We start from the raw sequence: 20,557 nt of genomic DNA, 5'->3' as shown, positions 1-20,557 counted from the left end.
GTGGTTATGTCTGGTTATATCTGTGGCTATGTCTGTGGTTATGTCTGTCTTTTGTGCTGTATTTCATTAATTTTCTCATTCTTTCCTTTCTGTTGTCATTGGTTTCATTTTATTTTATTGAAAAATCATAAAATATATTCTGGTCATGGTTTCCCCTCCCACATCTCCTCCCATCTCCTCCCTACTGCCTGTCTGTCTCCATTTCCACCTGTCTGCCTCCATGTCTTCTTTCTCTCTCTAATTAGAAAACAAACAGGCAAATAAAAAAGCAAACAAATCAGAATTTTAAAAGAATGAAAAATCACAAGAAACACACACACACACAGTTGGAAATCACAATTTGCAAGCAATATGAGACCAAAAAATCTACAAAAAAACATTTATTTGATTTATTCTTTGAGAATTTCATAGAATATATTTTGATGATACTCTTTGCTCTCTGTTAATTCCTCGGAGATCCTCTCCCACCTTCCTACCTACTCAACTTCATGCATGTTCTCTGTTCTAAGAAACAAACTTTAAGCCCAGGGAGCCACGTTTGTGTTGATGCTCCTGAGCACGAGACCTGCCCTGGAGTACAGTTTAAACACCTAGTGTCACTCCATTGAAGAGAGCTGGGCTCCTCCTCCCAGCAGCTGTAAATTGCAAATACATTCATCCTAGGCATGGGACTTCATGCCCGTGCCCCCTGCTCAGTGCTGGGAGTTTCTCTGGCCTGAACGTGTGTTCTATCACTGTCCCTGTGAGTTCACGTGTGCGTCTGCCCTGTGGTATCCCTAAAGGGCTGTTTCCTTGAAGTCATCCACCAACTCAGGCTCCTACAACTCAGGGTTAATTGAAATATTAGTTACAATTAATAACATTTTGTTTTCTTAGAAATGTATTAAAACTATAGTTTTGCCGGGCGGTGGTGGCGCACACCTTTAATCCCAGCACTCGGGAGGCAGAGCCAGGCGGATCTCTGTGAGTTCGAGGCCAGCCTGGGCTACCAAGTGAGTTCCAGGAAAGGCGCAAAGCTACACAGAGAAACCCTGTCTCGAAAAACCAAAAAAAAAAAAAAAAAAAAAAAAAAAAAACCAAAAAAACAAAAAACTATAGTTTTTTTCCAAATGCTCTTGAAATTTTGATACTCGGGATCATTGTTATTCTGCCAAATGACTTGTATTTCAGTTTTCCTTTACTTTCTCTTTAACTTTAGTTAGTAAGTCTCTTTAAAAGTTTTAAATATGTGATTTGAAAAAGTATTTCAAAGCCAGGCATGGATAAATATCTGTGAGTTCAAGGCTAGCCTGGTCTAATGTAGTGAGTTCCAGGACAGCCAGGGCTATATAGAAAGCTCCTATCTCAAATAAATCAAATTAAAACATAATTTTATTTCCCATTGAAAAGCATTTTAAAAGTGACAATGTTACATTTTGATTCCATAGAATTTATTGATGCATTGTAATTTAAGAATAGTATGTATTCTCTTAAGTACATTTATAGATATTTGAATCAATTCAAGCTTTTTGCTCACACTTAAAAAATCTTTTATGTATTACTTAATAGGATATTTTATCTGTTGAATTTATGTTTTTTTCCTCATGGAAATTTTACCTGCACTTTTCTACATGTCAACTTGTATTTTTAGATTCATATGTACTCAGGATTGTGTATCAGACTGGGGCCTGTGTGACAGTTATTATCTTTCGATGGTTTTATTGTTGGCTTTTGTCTTGGTATCATAATATTGAGATGCTCACATTGACCTTCAAAAAGGTTACACTCATGTTTTCTACAGTGAAGGCCACTATGCTTTCCCTACCTTCTTAGGTGGTAGGTTTTAAAGCACCATAGCTCTTCAGCTTTATTCATAGCTTTGGAAGCTCCTGAGTCTGAAGTGTGGCTCTGATGCTCTTTTATTACACACAGTCTCCTTCTGTAGCCCAGGTTGGACTCGATCCTTCAGTCTTCCTATCTCAACTCCCTAAGTGCTGGGATGACAAGCATGTGCAATGACATCTGTCTAGTTCCCAAGCTTCTAATCCCTGGTTGACCACTGTCTGTCATATTCCCATCAAGGTCTCTTAACAGAGTGACTTCAGACAACATCCTGATTGGATAGTGCCTGGCAACTTTGGCTTAAATTTTCCTAAAAAATCACATTTCATGCTTTCTATTAGAGTTATTCTGGGACTCAATTTTCTCTAAGGCAAATGTTGACCCATCTCCTCAACCAGATGTAGGTAGAGGCAGTTAGGAGCAAGTGTAGGCTGCCTCTTGTGAGCACCATGCACCGTAAAGCAGGAAGCCTTGGCATGGCTCACTCAGACCAAATGCCAAGGAAGCAGAGGGCTGAAAGAGTGGACGGTCAATCTAATCCTGCTGCCTTCTTGCTGATTCTATTTGCACCCCTTTTATGCATGAATTTAAAACATGATTTGAGGACATTGAGCTTCAGGATATTCACTCATTATTGGCCCCTAGACCGAATGGCTCCTGAATTCAGCTACATGACCAGGATGCTGTCAGTGGAGTCAGCTGTTACTCTGAGGACATGGTGTGACATCTTTTAAGAAAGTTGTATCTAGCCGGGCGGTGGTGGCGCACGCCTTTAATCCCAGCACTCGGGAGGCAGAGCCAGGCGGATCTCTGTGAGTTCGAGGCCAGCCTGGGCTACCAAGTGAGTCCCAGGAAAGGCGCAAAGCTACACAGAGAAACCCTGTCTCGAAAAACCAAAAAAAAAAAAAAAGAAAGTTGTATCTAAAGAGAATGGATGTCTTTTGCCCCATGTACAGTCCCTCTGAACATTCCTCTTAGCCTCTGTCTGACATTCCCTCACCCCACCCCTCACATGCTCACTTTGTGCTGTCGTAAATAGCTAGGCTCCTTGAGCAGCTTCAAAAAGTGTCACAGTAACACCCTTTGCATCTGCAGAGTGCTTTATAGTCTTCAAAGGGCTTCCATATACACATTATCATTTGATCTTCACAGCCCTTCCAGGGGTGTAGATTGGGCCCATTATCCTGATTTTACCAATGACAAAATAGACAACATCAATTAGGTAACTATCTCACCCCAATGAACTTTGTTAATATGACACTAGTTTAAAGCCAGGTTAGTAATTTCATTCACTCACTCATTCATTTGTTCATTCTCTCTTTTATCTACCTGTACTGAGGCACTCCCAGAATGGAAAAAGAAAGGCTTTTAGAGTCAGACAAACTTGGCTAGGAAGCTCAATTTGCTATATGATCTTGGTCATGTGTTTAACCTCCCAGACCTCTTTTCTCACTTATAACTTACTTATAACATAAATTATAACTTATGACTTACAGTATTGTTTTTCAGTTTTCTTTGTTTTTTTATTTTATTTTATTTTATTTTACAATACAATTCAGTTCTACATATCAACTTACAGTATTTTTATAGGAATCAAGTAATGCATGAAAATCTTTTGTCAATCATAGTATCTGTCACACAGTAGGGTAATTATTTGAAATACAAACTGTTATATATAACAGTTTTATGTGTGATCTAATGAAATGGTAAAAGCCTATAATTGGCTATAGTTGATAGAATCTATCCTGTTTATGGTATATGAGTCAGTGCTACATCCCAAGAATGTAAATAGAAATGAGACAAGACATTTCTTTTATGGCTGTGACTTCTCTTAGGTGATGATCCTGAATGATAGAACATGTGTTCATGGCATCATCAGCATGAAACTAATGGCCAAAACTTATGTCCAGGATTGGGATATAGCACAATTATAGACCATGTGCTTAGCATGTGCAAGGTCTTGGGTTCAATTCCCACTGTTGGAGGCAAAAAGGAAATTAGGGGAAAACGTTGTCTTCAAGGTAGTCGGTACTCACTACAAGATGGCTAACCTCAGAGGTCTGTTTGTGAGGAGGTCACCTATTGGTTAAGATGGGCAGATGCACTGTCATATAAGTGTACTAAACCATCCCAAGCATGAGGTAGACCTCATGAGCTTTGGTGAGAAGTCAAAGGAAGTGCTTTCCAGTTCTCCTTGGGAGGGTGAAATAAAATGGAGAAGAGGGAACAAACACCAAAGAGCAGGGCATTCAGTGTAGTCTTGGTCTGTCTAAAGACGAGCACGGCATTATTTATCTTGGATCACACACTTTCTCTCAACTCCCAACCCCCGTGTCTGAAATTGAGTTTGTAGTCAGAGCTTTTTCTCTGTGCAGCTCCTGGTCTCTCTGTCACTGTTATCTCCCATAATGTATTACTTTGCAAAGAGCTCTGTTCTATCCCAAATATGAAGGAGACACTTGGTAAAACTAGATCCTATTCGCTGAATGTCACCACTAGCCATTGCGTAAAAGAGTATAATATATTGTGTGAGAGAAAATGGAGGAACATGAGAGATGTTTAAAGAGAGCAAATAAAAGCATGAAACAGAAGAGCATCGGGTGCATTAAAGTTAATAAACTGTCGTGGCAGAGTGGGACACTTTTAAATGTGAAGAAATCTAATTTAGGGACTTGTAACTGTAGGATTAGGATCTCACTGGAATGAAGCTAGTGGATAGATTTAGCCAAATTCTAAATGTCTGGGTTCTCATTGAAAATCAGCCCTTAGAATTGAGCATATATACTTCCCATCTCTTTGAGATACTAAATCCAACTGTCTCCCACTGACTGACTCAAACTCTGGATCCTATTGCCTTTCTTTAAACACTGAGAAGGAGGTGCTCAGTCCCCAGTTCTCCTGGCAGATCATCCGTAGCCCATCAGCATGGGCTTTTGGAACCCATGGAGTCATTCCTCATTTCTGCAGGAACAGGGAGACCAGAAAGCTGTCAGGAGTGAGCTTTGGTCGGTGTGAACCATAGAGACACTCGTATTATCTCTTTCGGGAGAAGCGAGGCAATCGACCCAGGTCTACTCTTGGCAACACTAAAGGATGACTATAACAGCAAGAGTTCCAAAAGGTTTTCTGCCAAGAACTGGATTGGATTTTGTGCTTCCTCAGCCACAAAATGTCCCAGCATCTCACTCCTGAATCACTAACGCCCTTTGTGGTCAGTCTGCTCAGCTCGAATACTTCCTGATCTGTCTTTGTTCAATAACTTCATTATCATTTTTTTCTTTTTGTTAGCCAAATTCTCAAATTTTTAGGTGTCTAACATATCCCCTCCCTTTTTTTTTTTTTTTTTTTTTTAGTCAAAAATGCAGGAGAGATTAAACCACGTTTTCATGTTTGGTAGAGAAATGAGAGTCTCTTCTAGATCTGGGTACAGCTGGTAAGCTGTTTCCTTGGAGAACAACGATATATTAATCTATTTGCATTCTGGTATTGTAACATCATTGACCTTGGAAGATTACATAACCATCCTGAGCTTCAGTTTTTCCATTTGAGAAATGGGAATAAAATGTCTAATTTGTAGAATTTTCAGAAGCAAAGAGATTGCACATGAGAATGCCTTCCAGTGCACAGTGTCTAATACTGTACAATAAATGACCATTTAAAGCAAAGCAACACAGACAGAGCCCGTTCTCGTAAAATAAGAGGCACTTAGAGCGAATGATGGGAAACATAAAGAGAAATGACCAGGCTCATCTTCTACGGAGTCCTGCATCTTATTCTGCTGTGTAGTGGGTGATTTAGGAGCCCTTGTGGAAATAAAGAGGGAGGGGCTCTTTGCAGGAAGAAGGCAGTGAGTTGTACACAAACACATAGGCCATCCTTTCAGGAAGTTACGGCTACAGGCTGTCATCAGAAACAACATAGAACTACCCTCAAGGTTGACGCTCCGTGACTCCAACTGTGGGCAGGATTTGCTTGTTCGTGCATTCTGATGCATAAAAAGGTCAGGATGATACTGTTTTTTGTAATACAGTAATCAATGATGCAGAAGGCAGTGTGGGGTGTATAGTGTCATAGAGTACAAGTCAGAACACGAAAATCAGAAGATTGGGTTCAAGATTGCTTCGAGTGGGGCTAGAGGCGTGGCTCAGCATTTATGGACACTTGCTGCTTTTGCAGAGGACTTGAGTTCAGTTTCCAGCACCCACATTGGCAGCTTACAATCATTTGTAGTAACTCCAGTTCCGTGAGATTTGATGCCTCTTCTGGACTCGGAGGGTACCTGAACACAAGTAGTATATACTCACAAAGACACACAGGCATACAGACACACTCTCTCTCTCTCTCTCTCTCTCTCTCTCTCTCTCTCTCTCTCTCTCTCTCTCTCTCTCTCTCTCTGTCTCTCTCTCTCTTACACACACACACACACACACACACACACACACATACACACACACACAATGGAATCTAATTTTTTTAAGGGCTGCTTCACTTAATTTATTAAGTCTTGGGTGGGTCCCTTAACTTCATTGACTCTTGGCATCAACATGTATAAAATGAGATACTAATATTCCTTTTATTTTTTCCCCGTTGGGTGATTGTAAAGATCAATTAAAATTGAGTACCCATGTGTTGCTTCTCTGATTTAATGTTAAGAAAGATTCTAAAAGGGAAACACTGAAGCGTTTCCAGGCTGTCACTCTCTGAGAGGCAAAGACGAGGTCCAGGCAACAAGAACACGGGGTCTCTATGCCTGGAGCTTGCTGGATTCATCTTATCCAGGCCGTGTTTTGTGGCCAGCCTCTGCTGAGCCCCCTTTACAGATCACTTGGCCTGGTCTTTGCCAAGGGCAGCTCAAGGATGGTTATAACTAGAGTGCCAGGGGTCCCAGCAACAGCAAGCCCCTCCTGCTGTCTTCAGTGTGCGTGTGCTTGGCTGGCCCACACTCCTCAGCACACCCTCGTCTGCTTTATCGCTGTCTGTTGGCTGCCGATTTGTCTTGGTCAAAGATTTACTAGGCTTTTGAAAATTTCTTTTTCTCTCATCATGCCCAGAGAACATCAGAATTAAGAGACTGGGTTAGGGGAGAGAAATTGAGTTTCACGACCAGCAGGTAGAGTTTCTTGACTCTCCAGTATTCAGATGCTGCAAAGGTGTGTTCCGTAGCACACCTCATGGTTTAAACCATTCTCTCCTTTCTGTTTTCAGAGAGTGGACAAGCTGAAGATGAAGCCCAGCGCGGAGTGCTGTTCTCCCAAGTTCTGGTTGGTGTTGGCCGTCCTGGCCGTGTCCGGCAGCAAAGCTCGCTCCCAAAAGAGCCCCCCCAGCATCGGCATCGCGGTCATCCTCGTGGGCACTTCAGACGAAGTGGCCATAAAAGACGCCCACGAGAAAGATGACTTCCATCATCTCTCAGTAGTTCCCCGGGTGGAGCTGGTAGCCATGAACGAAACTGACCCAAAGAGCATCATCACCCGTATCTGCGATCTTATGTCCGACCGGAAGATCCAGGGGGTGGTGTTCGCTGACGACACTGACCAGGAAGCCATCGCCCAGATCCTCGATTTCATTTCTGCTCAGACTCTCACCCCTATCCTGGGCATCCATGGGGGCTCATCTATGATAATGGCAGATAAGGTAAAATGCGACTATTCTGAGGAGCAAATGATGCATTGTTTTTAAGGCAAAACTAAGTAGTTAAACATAGAAATTTACCGGGGCATATAGAGTGAGTGAACAGATGAGAACTAGTCAGCTAGGCAATGAAAGTGGGAAAATGATCCTGGTTTAGAAGCGCCTAGAGCAGTGGTTCTCAACCTGGGGTCGAACGACCCTTTCACAGGGGTTGCCTAAGACTGTCAGAAAACACAGATATTTGCATTATGATTCATAACAGCAACCAAATTACAGTTATGAAGTAGCAAAGAAAATAGTGTATGGAAGGCTGGGTTGAGGGTCACCACAACATGAGGAACTGTAGTAAAGGGTCGCAGCATTAGGAGGGTTGGGAACCACTGTTCTAGAGTTTAGGACAGGTTTATGTGTCTGTTCGTTTGTGACTGAGAGAGATGAAAACTTGTAGTCTTGACAGATTTTTTTTTCCAGATAGGTATGTGAGTAGATCCTCCAACACTATAAGGCATCTTCTGTTCTATCATGATTACTATGTTCTCCCCTACAATGATCACAAGAATTTAAAAAGAAAAATGCCCAAAGCAGGTAGTTTCTGTCGTGAAGACCCAAATATCACAGGAATAAGAAGGCATCCACTCACATCCACTCAGGATCTGCAGTCAGAAGGATATTAGCCCCATAATGACAACATCCATGTTTTCTCCATTATTATATTTGGAGGTAGTTTTAACTGTGGTTTCACACTGGAGTCACCTGGAGGGCTCTGAATGGCCCTGATGTCTGGTTCCATGATAGCCTGGGATTCTCGGGTCTGAAAACCTCCTCAGGTGATTCCAGAGTACAGTGAGAACATTGCACCAGGCGGTGGTGGTGCATGGCTTTAATCCCAGCACTTGGGAGGCAGAGGCAGGCAGATCTCTGTGAGTTCAATGCCAGCCTGGCCTACAGAGCGAGTTCCAGAACAGGCTCCAAAGCTACACAGAGAAACCCTGTCTCGAAAAAACCAAAAACCCAAAGCAACAACAACAACATCAACAACAAAAACCGAGAGAGAGAGAGAGAGAGAGAGAAAGAGAGAGAGAGAGAACATTGCTTTGAAGCTTCTGAAAGGAAATGCCTGAACTCACGTTAGATTAAATGTCACGGACAGACAGTTCCCCACTTGACACTAGCACTGAGTCTGAAATCACAGAAAACCTGATCTGCTTGGATTTTTGAGCCGTTGTCAGTTACTCTGTTGTTTTTGCCTCACTCCACTGATCCATGCTCACTGCTTAGCTTCCACAGCCCTCATACCTGTTCTTTCAGCCATTCCTGTCTCACAGTGTTTCACCTCCCTGCGATACGTGGAACATTTGCCATTTTTAGAATCATTTCCACCTTAGTATTGCCATCTTAAATCGTTGTCATCACTTTCAGAACTGCCCTTAGGTTTCTATCTCAAGGTCATGCTGTGTGGTCAAGAATGTTTGTGAGCACCCCCAAACCTCACCTCACTACTCTAAGCATGTTGCTTGAGAACTACCACAGCCCAGATTTAGCAGAGAACACCTTATGACCAGTGTCACCATCTGTTGGTGACGGGGGGATGACTACTGCTTCTGCCTCCCTTAGTTCAGTCTAGGGCAGGCTGGGCTGAGAGCAGTCTGTACAGAAGCTTCAGAGTCGTGTGAGAAAGGTGTTCTTGTGTTCATGTGGACACCCAGATGACTATTAGACAACAGTGCTAGCAGGAGTCGCTTGGAATGAGCTTACACACAATGGAAAAGGGACCAACTGTGGCAAAACCCACTGAGTGTATGCTTCGGGTAGACACAATTTTAAAAGAGTGTTGTCCTTGGTAAATTATGTTTTATTTTATGCATGGCATTCTAGGGATACAATATAGCATTGGAAGAGTGTTGACGTGATTAAGAGCCAGATTTTAAAATCATAAATAAGCGTGTGCTCCGTTCCAGAGTACAACAGATAAAAATGATTTTGCTCTTGCTCATTTGAGTTATTGCAAACCTATGTTATTTCCCTTGAGTAAGGAGCTTCTGCATAAGCTGATTGGTTGCATCCCCCTGGTATCTCTTGCAAATTCTCAGCATGAATATAAAACCAGGAACTGAGATGCAGTCTGGGTGGAGATGGGCTTTCTTGCTCCCTGGTGCATTCTGGGTACTTTGAGCGTGTTCACTGTATGCTAGGCAGTTAGCCTGTTCATGCATTATTTTATTTAACACCACTGAGCTAAATGGCAGTGCCTGTCTTTCAGATGGGGAAACCAAGGCTCAAAGAGATTAAATACCACACCACCCAAAGTGCTGCTGTAAGAACTGGAAGCCATACTTTAACTGCAGCTGTCAACGGTATGCCCCATTGCCCTCCAAGAAAAGGATGAGGCTGGTGGAGGCTTCATAAACTTCCTTACTTGTTCCTTTCTCCTTTGTCCTATGGCATTGTGGGAAATGTCATAGGATAGGCGGTAGTCTAGCACCTGGTTCAATGTCAGGCAATGCAGAAGACTCACTGCAGGAGAGAATGAACAAGAACCAGTGCAGCATAGTTCTACGGAGAACCTGCTGCCTCCTGCCTCCTAGAGGTAAAAGGCAGAATTGATCTGGTAGTGTGGCTCTCAGGGGTTTCTACCATGAGAGCCACTCTTCTTCCGTGTCCATTGTTACTGCATTCACAAACCTCATCTCACCTTCTCCCCATTAGTAAAAGGAGGTGAGCCGGGATTGTTTTGGAAGAAGTCCTAACATAGAGTAAATAATGTCAAATTGGGTTTTGGCCCAAAGTCAGAAAGAGGAAGAAGGAGGAAGGTCCTGGTAGCCAGAGAGCTGGACGCTTGCTCATGGAAGGTAGGGGATAGGGTTGATAGTGGCCCCAGAAGGGGTGTCACAGGACCAGAGGCACTGAGGGGATAGAAGTGATTCCAGGCTGTGCTGAGGAAGGTGCATAGGCTTGGAGGATCTTCATGATATCAAATAGAGGCCCTCCAGGTCACAGGGAGAGAAGTTTTGGCCTCAAAGTCTGAGGTTAGGTTTGTTTGTTTTTAAATCAAAGTATACATTCAATCGCCATAGTCGCATACTGTACATGTAGAGTGGGGACATGTGGTTTGACACCTGTGACAAACACTGGACCAACAGGATCTAGAACTTCAAAATGGAACTGATGAGGGAACTTTGAGGTATCCCGTGTCTGTGGCTGAAACGTTTAGTAAGCGACTGAAGAGTGATGGAGACACCTCCTGTTTTATTTGCCCTGTGGTTGCCATGCTATTTACTTTCCTCCCTCCTTTTCACTGAATAGAATTGAATGGCTCACTCCCTGTGTTTGTGGAGCTTTTGGTGCCTGAAAGACACCACTGTTATAAGGACTTCTGATGACGCAGACGCAGAGCTGCCTCAACATCTGGTGAAACGGTGTGCACTCATGTTTGCACATGCTAACTGATCAGTAAAAATGTCAAGTGTTCTGCTTTCAGTAAGGTAAATGCACATTGGACTATGGCGGAAGGAAGCACAGGAGGTCATAGAGCAGAGCTAGTGAGAACTCAGAAGCTGGAGTCTGAGCCCCTTCAACCACCACTTCCTGGATGTGGGACTTTGGTTTACTCATCAGCTTGTTATGGTTGACCTCAGTTTCCTGTGCTGGGCAGTGGGGACAAGAGGATCCATTAGTGAGTGGTTGAGGATTAAATGAGATCTGTAGCTTGTATCTTACTAAGTGCCCAGATAACACTGAACAAGAAAACTCAGGAGAGAAATCTGGGAGAGGGCTCTGAAGAAGGGCACTGGAGTCTCTTGTCTCACCCAGGAGGTTGACATTCACTAGAGTATGGAAGCCTGCTGTGGCCAAAAAGGGTACACCCATGACAGAAAAAGCTCTAGCTAGCTGCCAAAGAACTTGTAGTAGAAACCTGTTGAGAGCAGTAACAAGGAATGTTTAAAAATGTATGAGGTGCTTCTTGGCAGTCCCCCACCTGAGAATAAATATCGCATTTTATTTTGTGTTGTTATAATTGCTTTTATTCTCCTTGAGATACTGGATTTAGGATGATGATCTGAAATAAGGCTAGAAGCATTTCCATTTCTTTCCAGGAGCTTTTTCTATTGATTGTGTTTTCACATTTTAGCTCGGAGATATTAAGTAACCAGTCCAGGACATCACAGCTTGCAGTTAGCAGTGAGCTGGGATGATTCAACTCCCAGAAAAACATGTTTGGAAACCCATGCTTTTTGTGTACAATTTTGCTTCATAAGACACCGAATTAAGAATTATAAGTCACACATTTCAATCTCCATTCTGATGAGTTTTAGAAATTTAGGCAATCAGATCACTTAAGTGATATGAGACTCAGTAGACAGTTTGTAAGATATAAATTGGTTTCCTTCTACCCAATTTACATCATTTTGAAGATAAAAAGAAAATATGTGAAAAGTGTTGGAATGGTACCGAGCAAACAGACACTTGATAAGGACACTGGAGTCCCTGAAAATTCTTCCACCTCCGGCATCAGTGACAAGGAAAATGGCTCGGCAGGAGGTGGGACACAAAGTCCCAGGACGGAGATTGCCCCAAGATCAATCAAGATGAAATGAGATCCGAGCTCTACAGCTGCGTGGATAGGAGAGGGAAGGGTACGCTGAGTGAGAGTTGGGGTTCAGAACAGATGGGCTTGATCAGAGTCAAAGCCTGACCCCAAAACTTGCACCTGCGCCTTTCTCCTCATTGACGGCTGTGCGCATGCTCACTGTGCTCTATGTGGCTCTGACTCCTTTTCTCAAGGGCGTGGTTGGGCAGTGATGCTCCGAACAGTATAGTCAGATTTTTCTGTTTTCTGATTTTTAATTTTTATTGTTGTGCTGTGTGTGTGTGTGTGTGTGTGTGTGTAAACCATTTTGGAGCATAATGGACAGGATGATGGCCTCTGCTTCTGCTCTCTTCCTTCTCTCTCCTCTTTGGCAGTTTCTTTGGAGAGAACGGATAAGCCCTCGGTGGTTGCCTTTTTTTCCCCCCTACCCCATTTTCTCATGTGGATTTATTTAGCACCGCCTTTAAACCAGGATAACGACATGTTATGCACACCTTTGCCCAGTGTCTTCTCTGCAATTTTTGATGTCTCTTGGTTTTTCACCTCCTTTTGGTTGCCTAGGACATGGTATTCTAGAAGCAAACTGGTATCTTAGCATTTCAGACGTAGGGGTAAAGCATGTGCCTGGTACATGTTAGTGAACATTTTAATTTTTTTATGCAATCCTATGCCCTAGCATTTCCTTTCTGTTGATGGGGGAAAATTAAGTGTATTTATGTACCTTTGTCAAAATCCAGTAGCTGGAAGACTCGTCCAGCTGGATTCTGAACTCACGGATGCTTCCTCCCAGTTCATACCCCGAGGAAAGAAGAAGTCAGGGCAGAGATGCCTGTCTGCAGTGTAGCTTCTCTCCAGCCTTCTCTCATTCCTTGAATTGTACTTTGGTGAAAGATGGGTAAGCATGTACTGGAAACTTCAGGTACATGCAGCTCTCAGCTCTATGTAGGGTCTAGATCTCTCTATCTTCTGTGGATTGTTTCTGGTTGGCTTGCACATCATCTTTTTTAAAATTGGCCTTTGCAAAGACTGACCACTTGATGTCCAGGGCCCATTTTTTTGTGCTTTTAAAAATTGAAGACTTGGCCGGGCGGTGGTGGCGCACGCCTTTAATCCCAGCACTTGGGAGGCAGAGCCAGGCGGATCTCTGTGAGTTCGAGGCCAGCCTGGTCTACAGAGCGAGATCCAGGAAAGGCGCAAAGCTACACAGAGAAACCCTGTCTCGAAAAACCAAAAAAAAAAAAAAAAAAAAAAAAAAAAAAAAAAAAAAAAAAAAAAAAATTGAAGACTTAAGCATGCTTTTCACAGAAAAGATAGAGTGTTAGGAAGTTATACATGAGTACCATTCCTCATCTGCCCTTCAGGAAAGTGGCTGTGTCTACTAGAGCACAGGGCACAGCAAGGAAAGGGTGCTGGCTTTGGAGCCAATAGATATGGGGTGTCCTCATTTCTAGTCTTGTGACCTTGGTCCTGCCCTTTGAACTTGCTGAGTGCCATGTTCTCCAAGGGAAGACAAAAATATGGGGTTCAGAGTGAGCCTTAGGAAGCAAGAGATGTTATACTTGGTAAAACTTAGACCTTTCATATATGCTGTAATGTATTTGCACACAGCAGATCATTCTTGAATCTCAAGGAAAATGAGATTATCGTTAACTGAATGAGAAGCCCTTGGGGCATTTGTTGTCTTCATCTGAGATCTGGTGACTTGATTATCATAAGTTGTTATGCAGTTACGGTGAGAAAGACTGACATTGATAACCACTTATTTTTGTCAACCTCTGCGCCAGTCACCTGATTCCAGCTAGTTACCTCATCTTATGTTTTTGTTTAATTTATGAGACAGTTTGTCTCCATCTTACAGATGAGGAAGCTGTAGGTCAAAGAGGCCTAGTAATGCTCCCAGGACCTCTAAGTGGTGATCTGCTCATAATGGCTTAGACAAATGATATCTCAGCAAGGAGTCTGGAGGTGACCCACTCTAGAGGTGGGTCAATGGCCGAATGATGCCAGGACTGCTGTGTGGTGTCCTCTGGTATTTTTTGTCATAGTTTAGATGTGGCTGTTCTCACCATAGACATCCTGTCCTTATTCGAGGGAGGGAAAACATTAGGGGAGTGTAAGATCAGGGAGTAACATTCATCCTCACTGCACTGTCCCAAATGATGTCAGTAACATGGCCAGCCCTTGGAGGTGTCTGGTCTCTGTGGTAGGGTGACAAGGGGACGTGGGGGTGGGAACGGCTTTGAGGGCATCTCTTAAAGGAAATGACAATTACGAATTCAGCAAATATCCTCTTGATTCAAAGGCCCAAATATCTCTGATTTCTCCTGCCTCGCCTCAGATGCTGCTCTGTGTCCTTGCCCCAATCTCTTCAGGCGTCCTCTAGAGCACAGCTTCCTGAGCTTTTTCCACTTGTGACCCCTTTTTGCCTGAGAAATTTTTGTGTGACACTAAGTGTAAAGGCATATAAAATAAGTATGCAAATCAAACATTAACAATAGTAAATCACAAAGAAATTTATTTTAAAACAATTATTTGGTATGTGTATAATTTTCCAGATGAGAACAAATTTGAATGTTAATGAGATGGTGGTGCTCATTTCATTTTACATAAAGAATTAGATCTTGGCTGAGTATTTGATACTGTATGACACAGAGCATCTCCAGTGTTTCTCAGATTTGAATGATACTTCAAATTTATAATTGTTAATTCCAATATGAATTATCCCTTCACAGAAATACATAGTAAAAAAATGACAGAAGTATGTTGGAGGCCATTTCAGAAATGTCTGAAATTCTGCCCTAATCCCCAATCCAAACTCATTTAATGATTTTTTTTTTAAAAAATAAGACTCAATTCAGTAACTCAAATGATAATTTTAGAAATCAAGCATTTTTACATGATACAATCCTAGGATATACTAATTTGATCCTTGCACACTGAGGAATGATGGTCAAAAAGTATTAAATTTATTTTTCCCATAATTAAATTATTATATTTTAGTAAAAGCAGAGAACTTTATATGTACAGTAAAAACACTGCGCTTTATTAACACACAAGAGTCTCAAATCTGGGCTGTGTGTTTCAGGTAGAATCTCTTGGTGGTTCATGGCATGAAAGCCTACACAGTGAAAAATATGCATGTTCTGTGTTCAGAACTAAGGTCTCACAATTCAACACAATGAGCAATGCTGGAAACACCTTGATTTGTTAAATGTTGGATTTCAAATTAATTTGGGGTTATTACATGTTCAGAACTCTTTTGCTGATGGGGCCTGACCCGTGGCTTAGGACACTAGGCTTTAGAGCTAGGTCCTCAGTCACCAGTTGTTGGCTTTGATCTCCTTAGTTACAGCTTAGTCTTTCTTCTTTCCATCTTTACTTTTAGGGATTCTTAGGAGACATTTAGAAGTATAGAGGGACTTGATTGGTTGTCACAATAACTGTTATATGTGTTTGTTCATGTTTTCATATGCATCACAGGCACTTAAAATCCAGATACCAAGCACGTAAAGTACTCCACATTATGTGTTAGCATCCATGGTCAAGAACAGTTTCACTCAAAATATTAGTTGTATATCCATGGAAAAGTATCTCTGTGACCCACAAACGTACTCAAATCATATTCATATTAAATAAATATAAGCAATCATGAAAACTCCCTTGACCCTCATTCTCCTGACTTTGTTCTGACCTTGAAAGGTGGTCTCAAATCATGGTTTTCACTTTTTCAACATTCACTTTCTCCATACTGCCGAAGTCAGTAGATTTTCAAGTTGTTCTTGACCTTCTAAGGCACTGCTGACCTTTTTAATGTAAGCCACAAAAATTACGATGACAGGAGCAGTTATATGCATCATAGATTGGTAACAGTGGGAAGGGAGTGGTCAGGACTACGGTAGGGGGCCATAGAAGTGGAAATGTGTCGTAAGCACTTGGATTTGGGTCTCGAGGTAAAGGTAGTTTTGTGGGCTGGGCATCTAGATTGCTATGCTAGTTAGATCATATAATCTTGTAGGAAGAAGGTGGTTGAGGACATGAGCATGATAAAGCTCGGAGTGAATAGTGGAAAGATGGAGTGAGGGGGTCAGAGTGAAACACTGAGTGCCATGAGTGCATCAGGAGCAGAGCTTTAGGCTCAGGGGTCAAGAGCAGATCCTGAAGTTTAGGGGTTTCAAGATAGAACAGCAGGTACGTGTAATCAAGGACAGAACCCTTGGTTCTGACTCAAGCATAGAATTTTGCATCCTGGGGGTTAAGGACAGAGCCTTGGATATAGGGGGTCAAGAGCTGAAGCTTGACTGAAGCACAGTTTGTGGGGTGGCCGGGACCTATGAAGAGCATAACGAAGGACAGATAGAATAACTGTGATGACAATAAGAGAAGACGAGAAACAAGGGAAGAGAGGGAGGTTAGAAACCAAGAGGAAAAGGGTACCCAGGAGGGGACCCAAGAGAGAGTACACTCTCAAAGGAGGATGGTTACCAGTTGGCAATCAGCCCAGGGTACTTTCTCCCCTCAAGCAATAGTCAGGTTCTGCTATCCCCACCTTCTTAGGTCTCCCCACTGGCACTGGCTTTCCCTTGCTTGTACTACATAGGGAAGCTCACCTGAGAGTCTTTAGAGACTCAAGTCTGATGGTCACAGTTTCCCTAAAACTCTACCCTGGCTTCCCTTGGAATATGACATCCTCTTTGATCAGGGCCCAGACTGCCTCACCATTAGTTCTCTTAGTCTTCCTGCCCTTGAACAGCAATGTCAAGCCACACTAAATTATTTACAGCTCCCCAAATGGTCTTGGCTGGTTTACATCTCTGTGCCATTGTCTATGCTTCTGCCACTCCTAAGAGCATCCTCGTCCTTGTCCCCCAGAACCACCAATCCACTGATCAAGAAGAGTCATCCTCCTCCTTCAGCAAATCCTCTTCTGACTCCCACCTTTGGAATTTGTCATTTCTCTCCCATGTGTTGATAAGTGTCCTATTAATGCTTCTTCATAACTTGGTCACCTATCATCATTCTCCCGTGCTGTACATGGCTTGCTGTGGGACTTAGTAATTGTGTGTTCCTAGCACTAGGCATAGTGTGTCACATAGCAACATCGACCTTTAAAAACTGACAGTCATTGAACTGTGCACTCTATTGCACACTTACCGGGTTGAACGGCGACCCTCAAAAAGATACGTTAATGTCCTAACTGCTAGAACTTATAAAGGTGACTATATTAGTTACTTTTCTCATCAATGTGACAATGTATCTGGTGGAAAAAGCTTGAGCAGGGTAAGGTTTGTTTAGGCTCACACTTTTAAAGATGGTAGTCCATCAGGTGGAGGAAGGCATGGCAGAGCACAGTGGTTCATGTCATGGTGAACCAAAAAGGCAATAATGGGATGCTAGGGCTACGATTCTTTCCCTTCCCTCCATGGTACCACTCACACTGAGGGCGTATCTTCTTCCTTAGTTAATCTTCTCTAAAAACATCTTCACAGACACAGTGCCTCACCAGTCTCTTGGATGACTCAAGTTTCCAATAGAAACTGACTGTTGCTGTGACCTAATTTAGAAAAGGGTCTCTGCAAATGTAATAAAGTATCTCATGATGATATCATCCTGGATTATTTGGATAGACCCTGAATTAAGTGACAAATATCCTTCTAAGACAGAAGAGAAGGTATAGACACAGAGATGCCTGTGTAAGAGGACAGGCAAGAAAGCCACTCAAAGCTGGAAAAAGCAAGGAAGGAACCTCCCCAAGTCTTCAAAAGAGATGGCCCTCATAACATCTTGATTTCAGGATTTTGTTCTCTAGAAGAATTCATTTCTAATTCATTTTGAGAGCATTCATTTCTATTTTTTAAAGGCAAGCATATGATGGTTTGTTGCAGTCTCCCTAGCACACTGATATGCAGGCCATAGTTAAGGGGGGAAGCACTAGAAGCCACTGTCTAGGCTGTTTCCTGGCTTTCCTCTCCCGTTTCCTGTGTGGCACCAGGAATTTTTTAAAATATATTTCTCTGAGCCTTAGTTTCCTAATCTATAAGATAAAGATTCAAGGAGACTTGGATCCATATAGTACTGAATAGGATCTTCAAAGTCGAGAGTTCAGGGAGATGGTTCGGTTGGTCAGGTGCCTGTCTTCTGAACGTGAACATCTGAATTTGGATTCCTAGCACTCATGTATAACCTGGATATGGAAGAGTACATCTACCACTCTAGCACTGGGGAAGGGAAGATGGGCAGATCCCTGAAGCTCAGTGGCAAGACAGCCAGGCTGAATTGATAAGCTTCAAGTTGAGTGAGAGACACTGTCTACAAAAAAAATAACGTGAAGAATGATTGGGGAGGATTCTCACTGTCTAACTCTAGCCTGTCACATATGATTGCACATGTATACATACCTAGACAAACGTGTACCTATATGATTGCACATGTGTGCATACCTAGACAAACGTGTACCTATGACACACACACAGTGACTAGGAAATACCTGGCAAATAGTGGTTAGTAAGATTAAACAAAGAAGAAGTCATTAACAGTGTGATTGGAACTCACCTAATCCTGTGGTGATTGGGTGTGCACTTTGGGTACTCTGTCTGAAGGCAGTGTTCTTACTTCCTGGGCCTCTCCAGGCAAGGGTCAATGCTAGCAAGATACAATGTCTATGATCTCCTTAGCTGTTCTCCTATGGAGTCTCCTTGGTAGAAAAGTGTAAGACAGGTTTGTCTTTCAGGAATTGCTTCTCTTCTTGCACTCTGTTTTATTATAATCATTAATTTTCCTGTTTTCCATTCTCGGGTATGAGTGTGTGTGTGTGTGTGTGTGTGTGTGTGTGTGTGTGTGTGTGTGTGTGTACGTGCGTGTGTTCAAGTGCAGTTGCTGATATCTTTGTACTTTCCAGGCCCAGACGGGACGCCTCCCCGGTGGACGGCTGTCTCCTTCACCCATGTCCTAGTGTCTCCGGGTGCTTTTCTTCTGTATAAATTTTCTTTCTTCATCACTGTGACCAAAATACCTGACAGCTCCACCTTAAGAGGAGGAGTCTTAGCTAAGTCAGAGGTGTCTGTTCACTCACACTGTGGCAGATAAGAAAGCAGTGGGAGCCATAACAGGAAGTGCCCAGGGCAAAATGCAGCCACCAAAGACCTACCACCAGCGAGCTATTTTCTCTAAGGAGCTCCCATCTTCCACAGGTCTACCACCTCCTGTACTTAAAGCTTGAATCCACGGGTGGAGTAGCCCAGGTTTTAGCTCATGGTCCTTATGGTTTGTCTCTGGAAATGCCCTCACAGATGCAGACATGATCTACTAATTTCCTATGTGCTTCTCAACCCAGTCAGGATCAACAGCACATTTTCTCTACCGATAAGTCAAAACTTTCAAAACTTCTTTTCTCTTTTTTCCCCTCCATTACATGCTTTTTATAGTCACTGTTATGACTATATCTAATTGTCCTCCTTTTTTATTCCCTCTTCACCCTGCTAGAAGCCTGCAAGCTTTGCGAGGGCAGGGACTATGTCTTTTTCCTCCATGTATTCCCAGAACCTAGCTTACATTTAGCATACTGTAAGCCCTTAATACCTATTTAGTGGATGTATGTGTGAATTCATTATTTTAGGGCAGCAGATGTGAGTTGCAATTAAGAGCAAAGTGTTTTAAATCCAAATGAAAGTGGATAATAGGATTAATCTCTCTGGTTACTGGCAAAGCCATTCGTTCCTTATCTCTCTGGGCTGCTGGCCCTGTCGCCCTCCCCCCTTTACACCTAGCCAGGTACCAGTCTTCAGCTTGGCACTCAGGCCTGGAGTTAGTTATGCATTTCCCCTTTTTTTCTAACACACATGGCCAAACGGGGTGTCTCAGGTTAGGGGTTCTGCAGCAGAGTAAATCTTTTATCCAATGAAGTACTTGAGTCCAGGCGGTCTTGGTTTATTAGTACACATTCAAAAGAGGAAACAGAATTTTATTTTTTAATCTTGAAAGATGAACATAGGCAGTTCCTATGACATGCTAAATTGCCTAGCAATCACCTGATTTTATTTAATCCAGGCAATGACATTTCCTAAGGTATTAGCCAGGATTTAGAAACTTCATTTAGCAAAAGCATCCTTTCTCTTCATTCATTCTCCATGAAAAAGAAAAAAGAATTTTACAGTCTCTACCACTGAAAGTCCCCAGTGACCAAGTCTGGAAGAAGGAAAGACTTCTTGTATAGAGTTGATTGACACTTAGCAGATACTCAGCTAGATGGTATTTTTCAAATGGGGGTTGCTCTGATTTGCATATGACTGTCTCTCAGAAGGGCTCCTTTTGGTTTCACAGTCAGCTGATAGGGTGTTTTGTAGGTGACTAGATCCTGAGGGTTTTGAGGTATCTGCAGCTTAATCCTTCGGTAGATTTAAAATTGAATTGATTGTTGAGAAGGGATGGCCACTGGAAGCTGGGGTCTGGATGGAGGAAGCAGCTATTTACATCATGCCTTTTGGGGGTACATCTTGTCCCTGCTGTGTTTCCTATCTGTCT

At 42.6% G+C, this 20,557-nt stretch overlaps 1 protein-coding gene across 3 annotated transcripts in view; it reads left to right on the top strand.

Moving 5' to 3' along the window:
• The window catches only part of Grin2b (glutamate ionotropic receptor NMDA type subunit 2B), a 459,161-nt gene that overhangs the window by 125,144 nt on the left and 313,460 nt on the right, over nucleotides 1–20,557 (top strand). For all 3 annotated transcript variants that reach the window (XM_052722258.1, XM_052722259.1, XM_052722257.1), the window contains one exon: nucleotides 7,027–7,455. In XM_052722258.1, the coding sequence (XP_052578218.1) occupies nucleotides 7,045–7,455 (411 nt within the window). In that variant the 5' untranslated portion in view covers nucleotides 7,027–7,044. The remainder of the gene's footprint in view (nucleotides 1–7,026; nucleotides 7,456–20,557) is intronic.

This window comes from Peromyscus californicus, unplaced genomic scaffold (genome assembly GCF_007827085.1).
Source record: "Peromyscus californicus insignis strain IS unplaced genomic scaffold, ASM782708v3 Scaffold_6__1_contigs__length_162567912, whole genome shotgun sequence".
NCBI classification, from domain to species: domain Eukaryota; kingdom Metazoa; phylum Chordata; class Mammalia; order Rodentia; family Cricetidae; genus Peromyscus; species Peromyscus californicus.
This window is presented reverse-complemented; position numbering and strand designations above follow the sequence as displayed.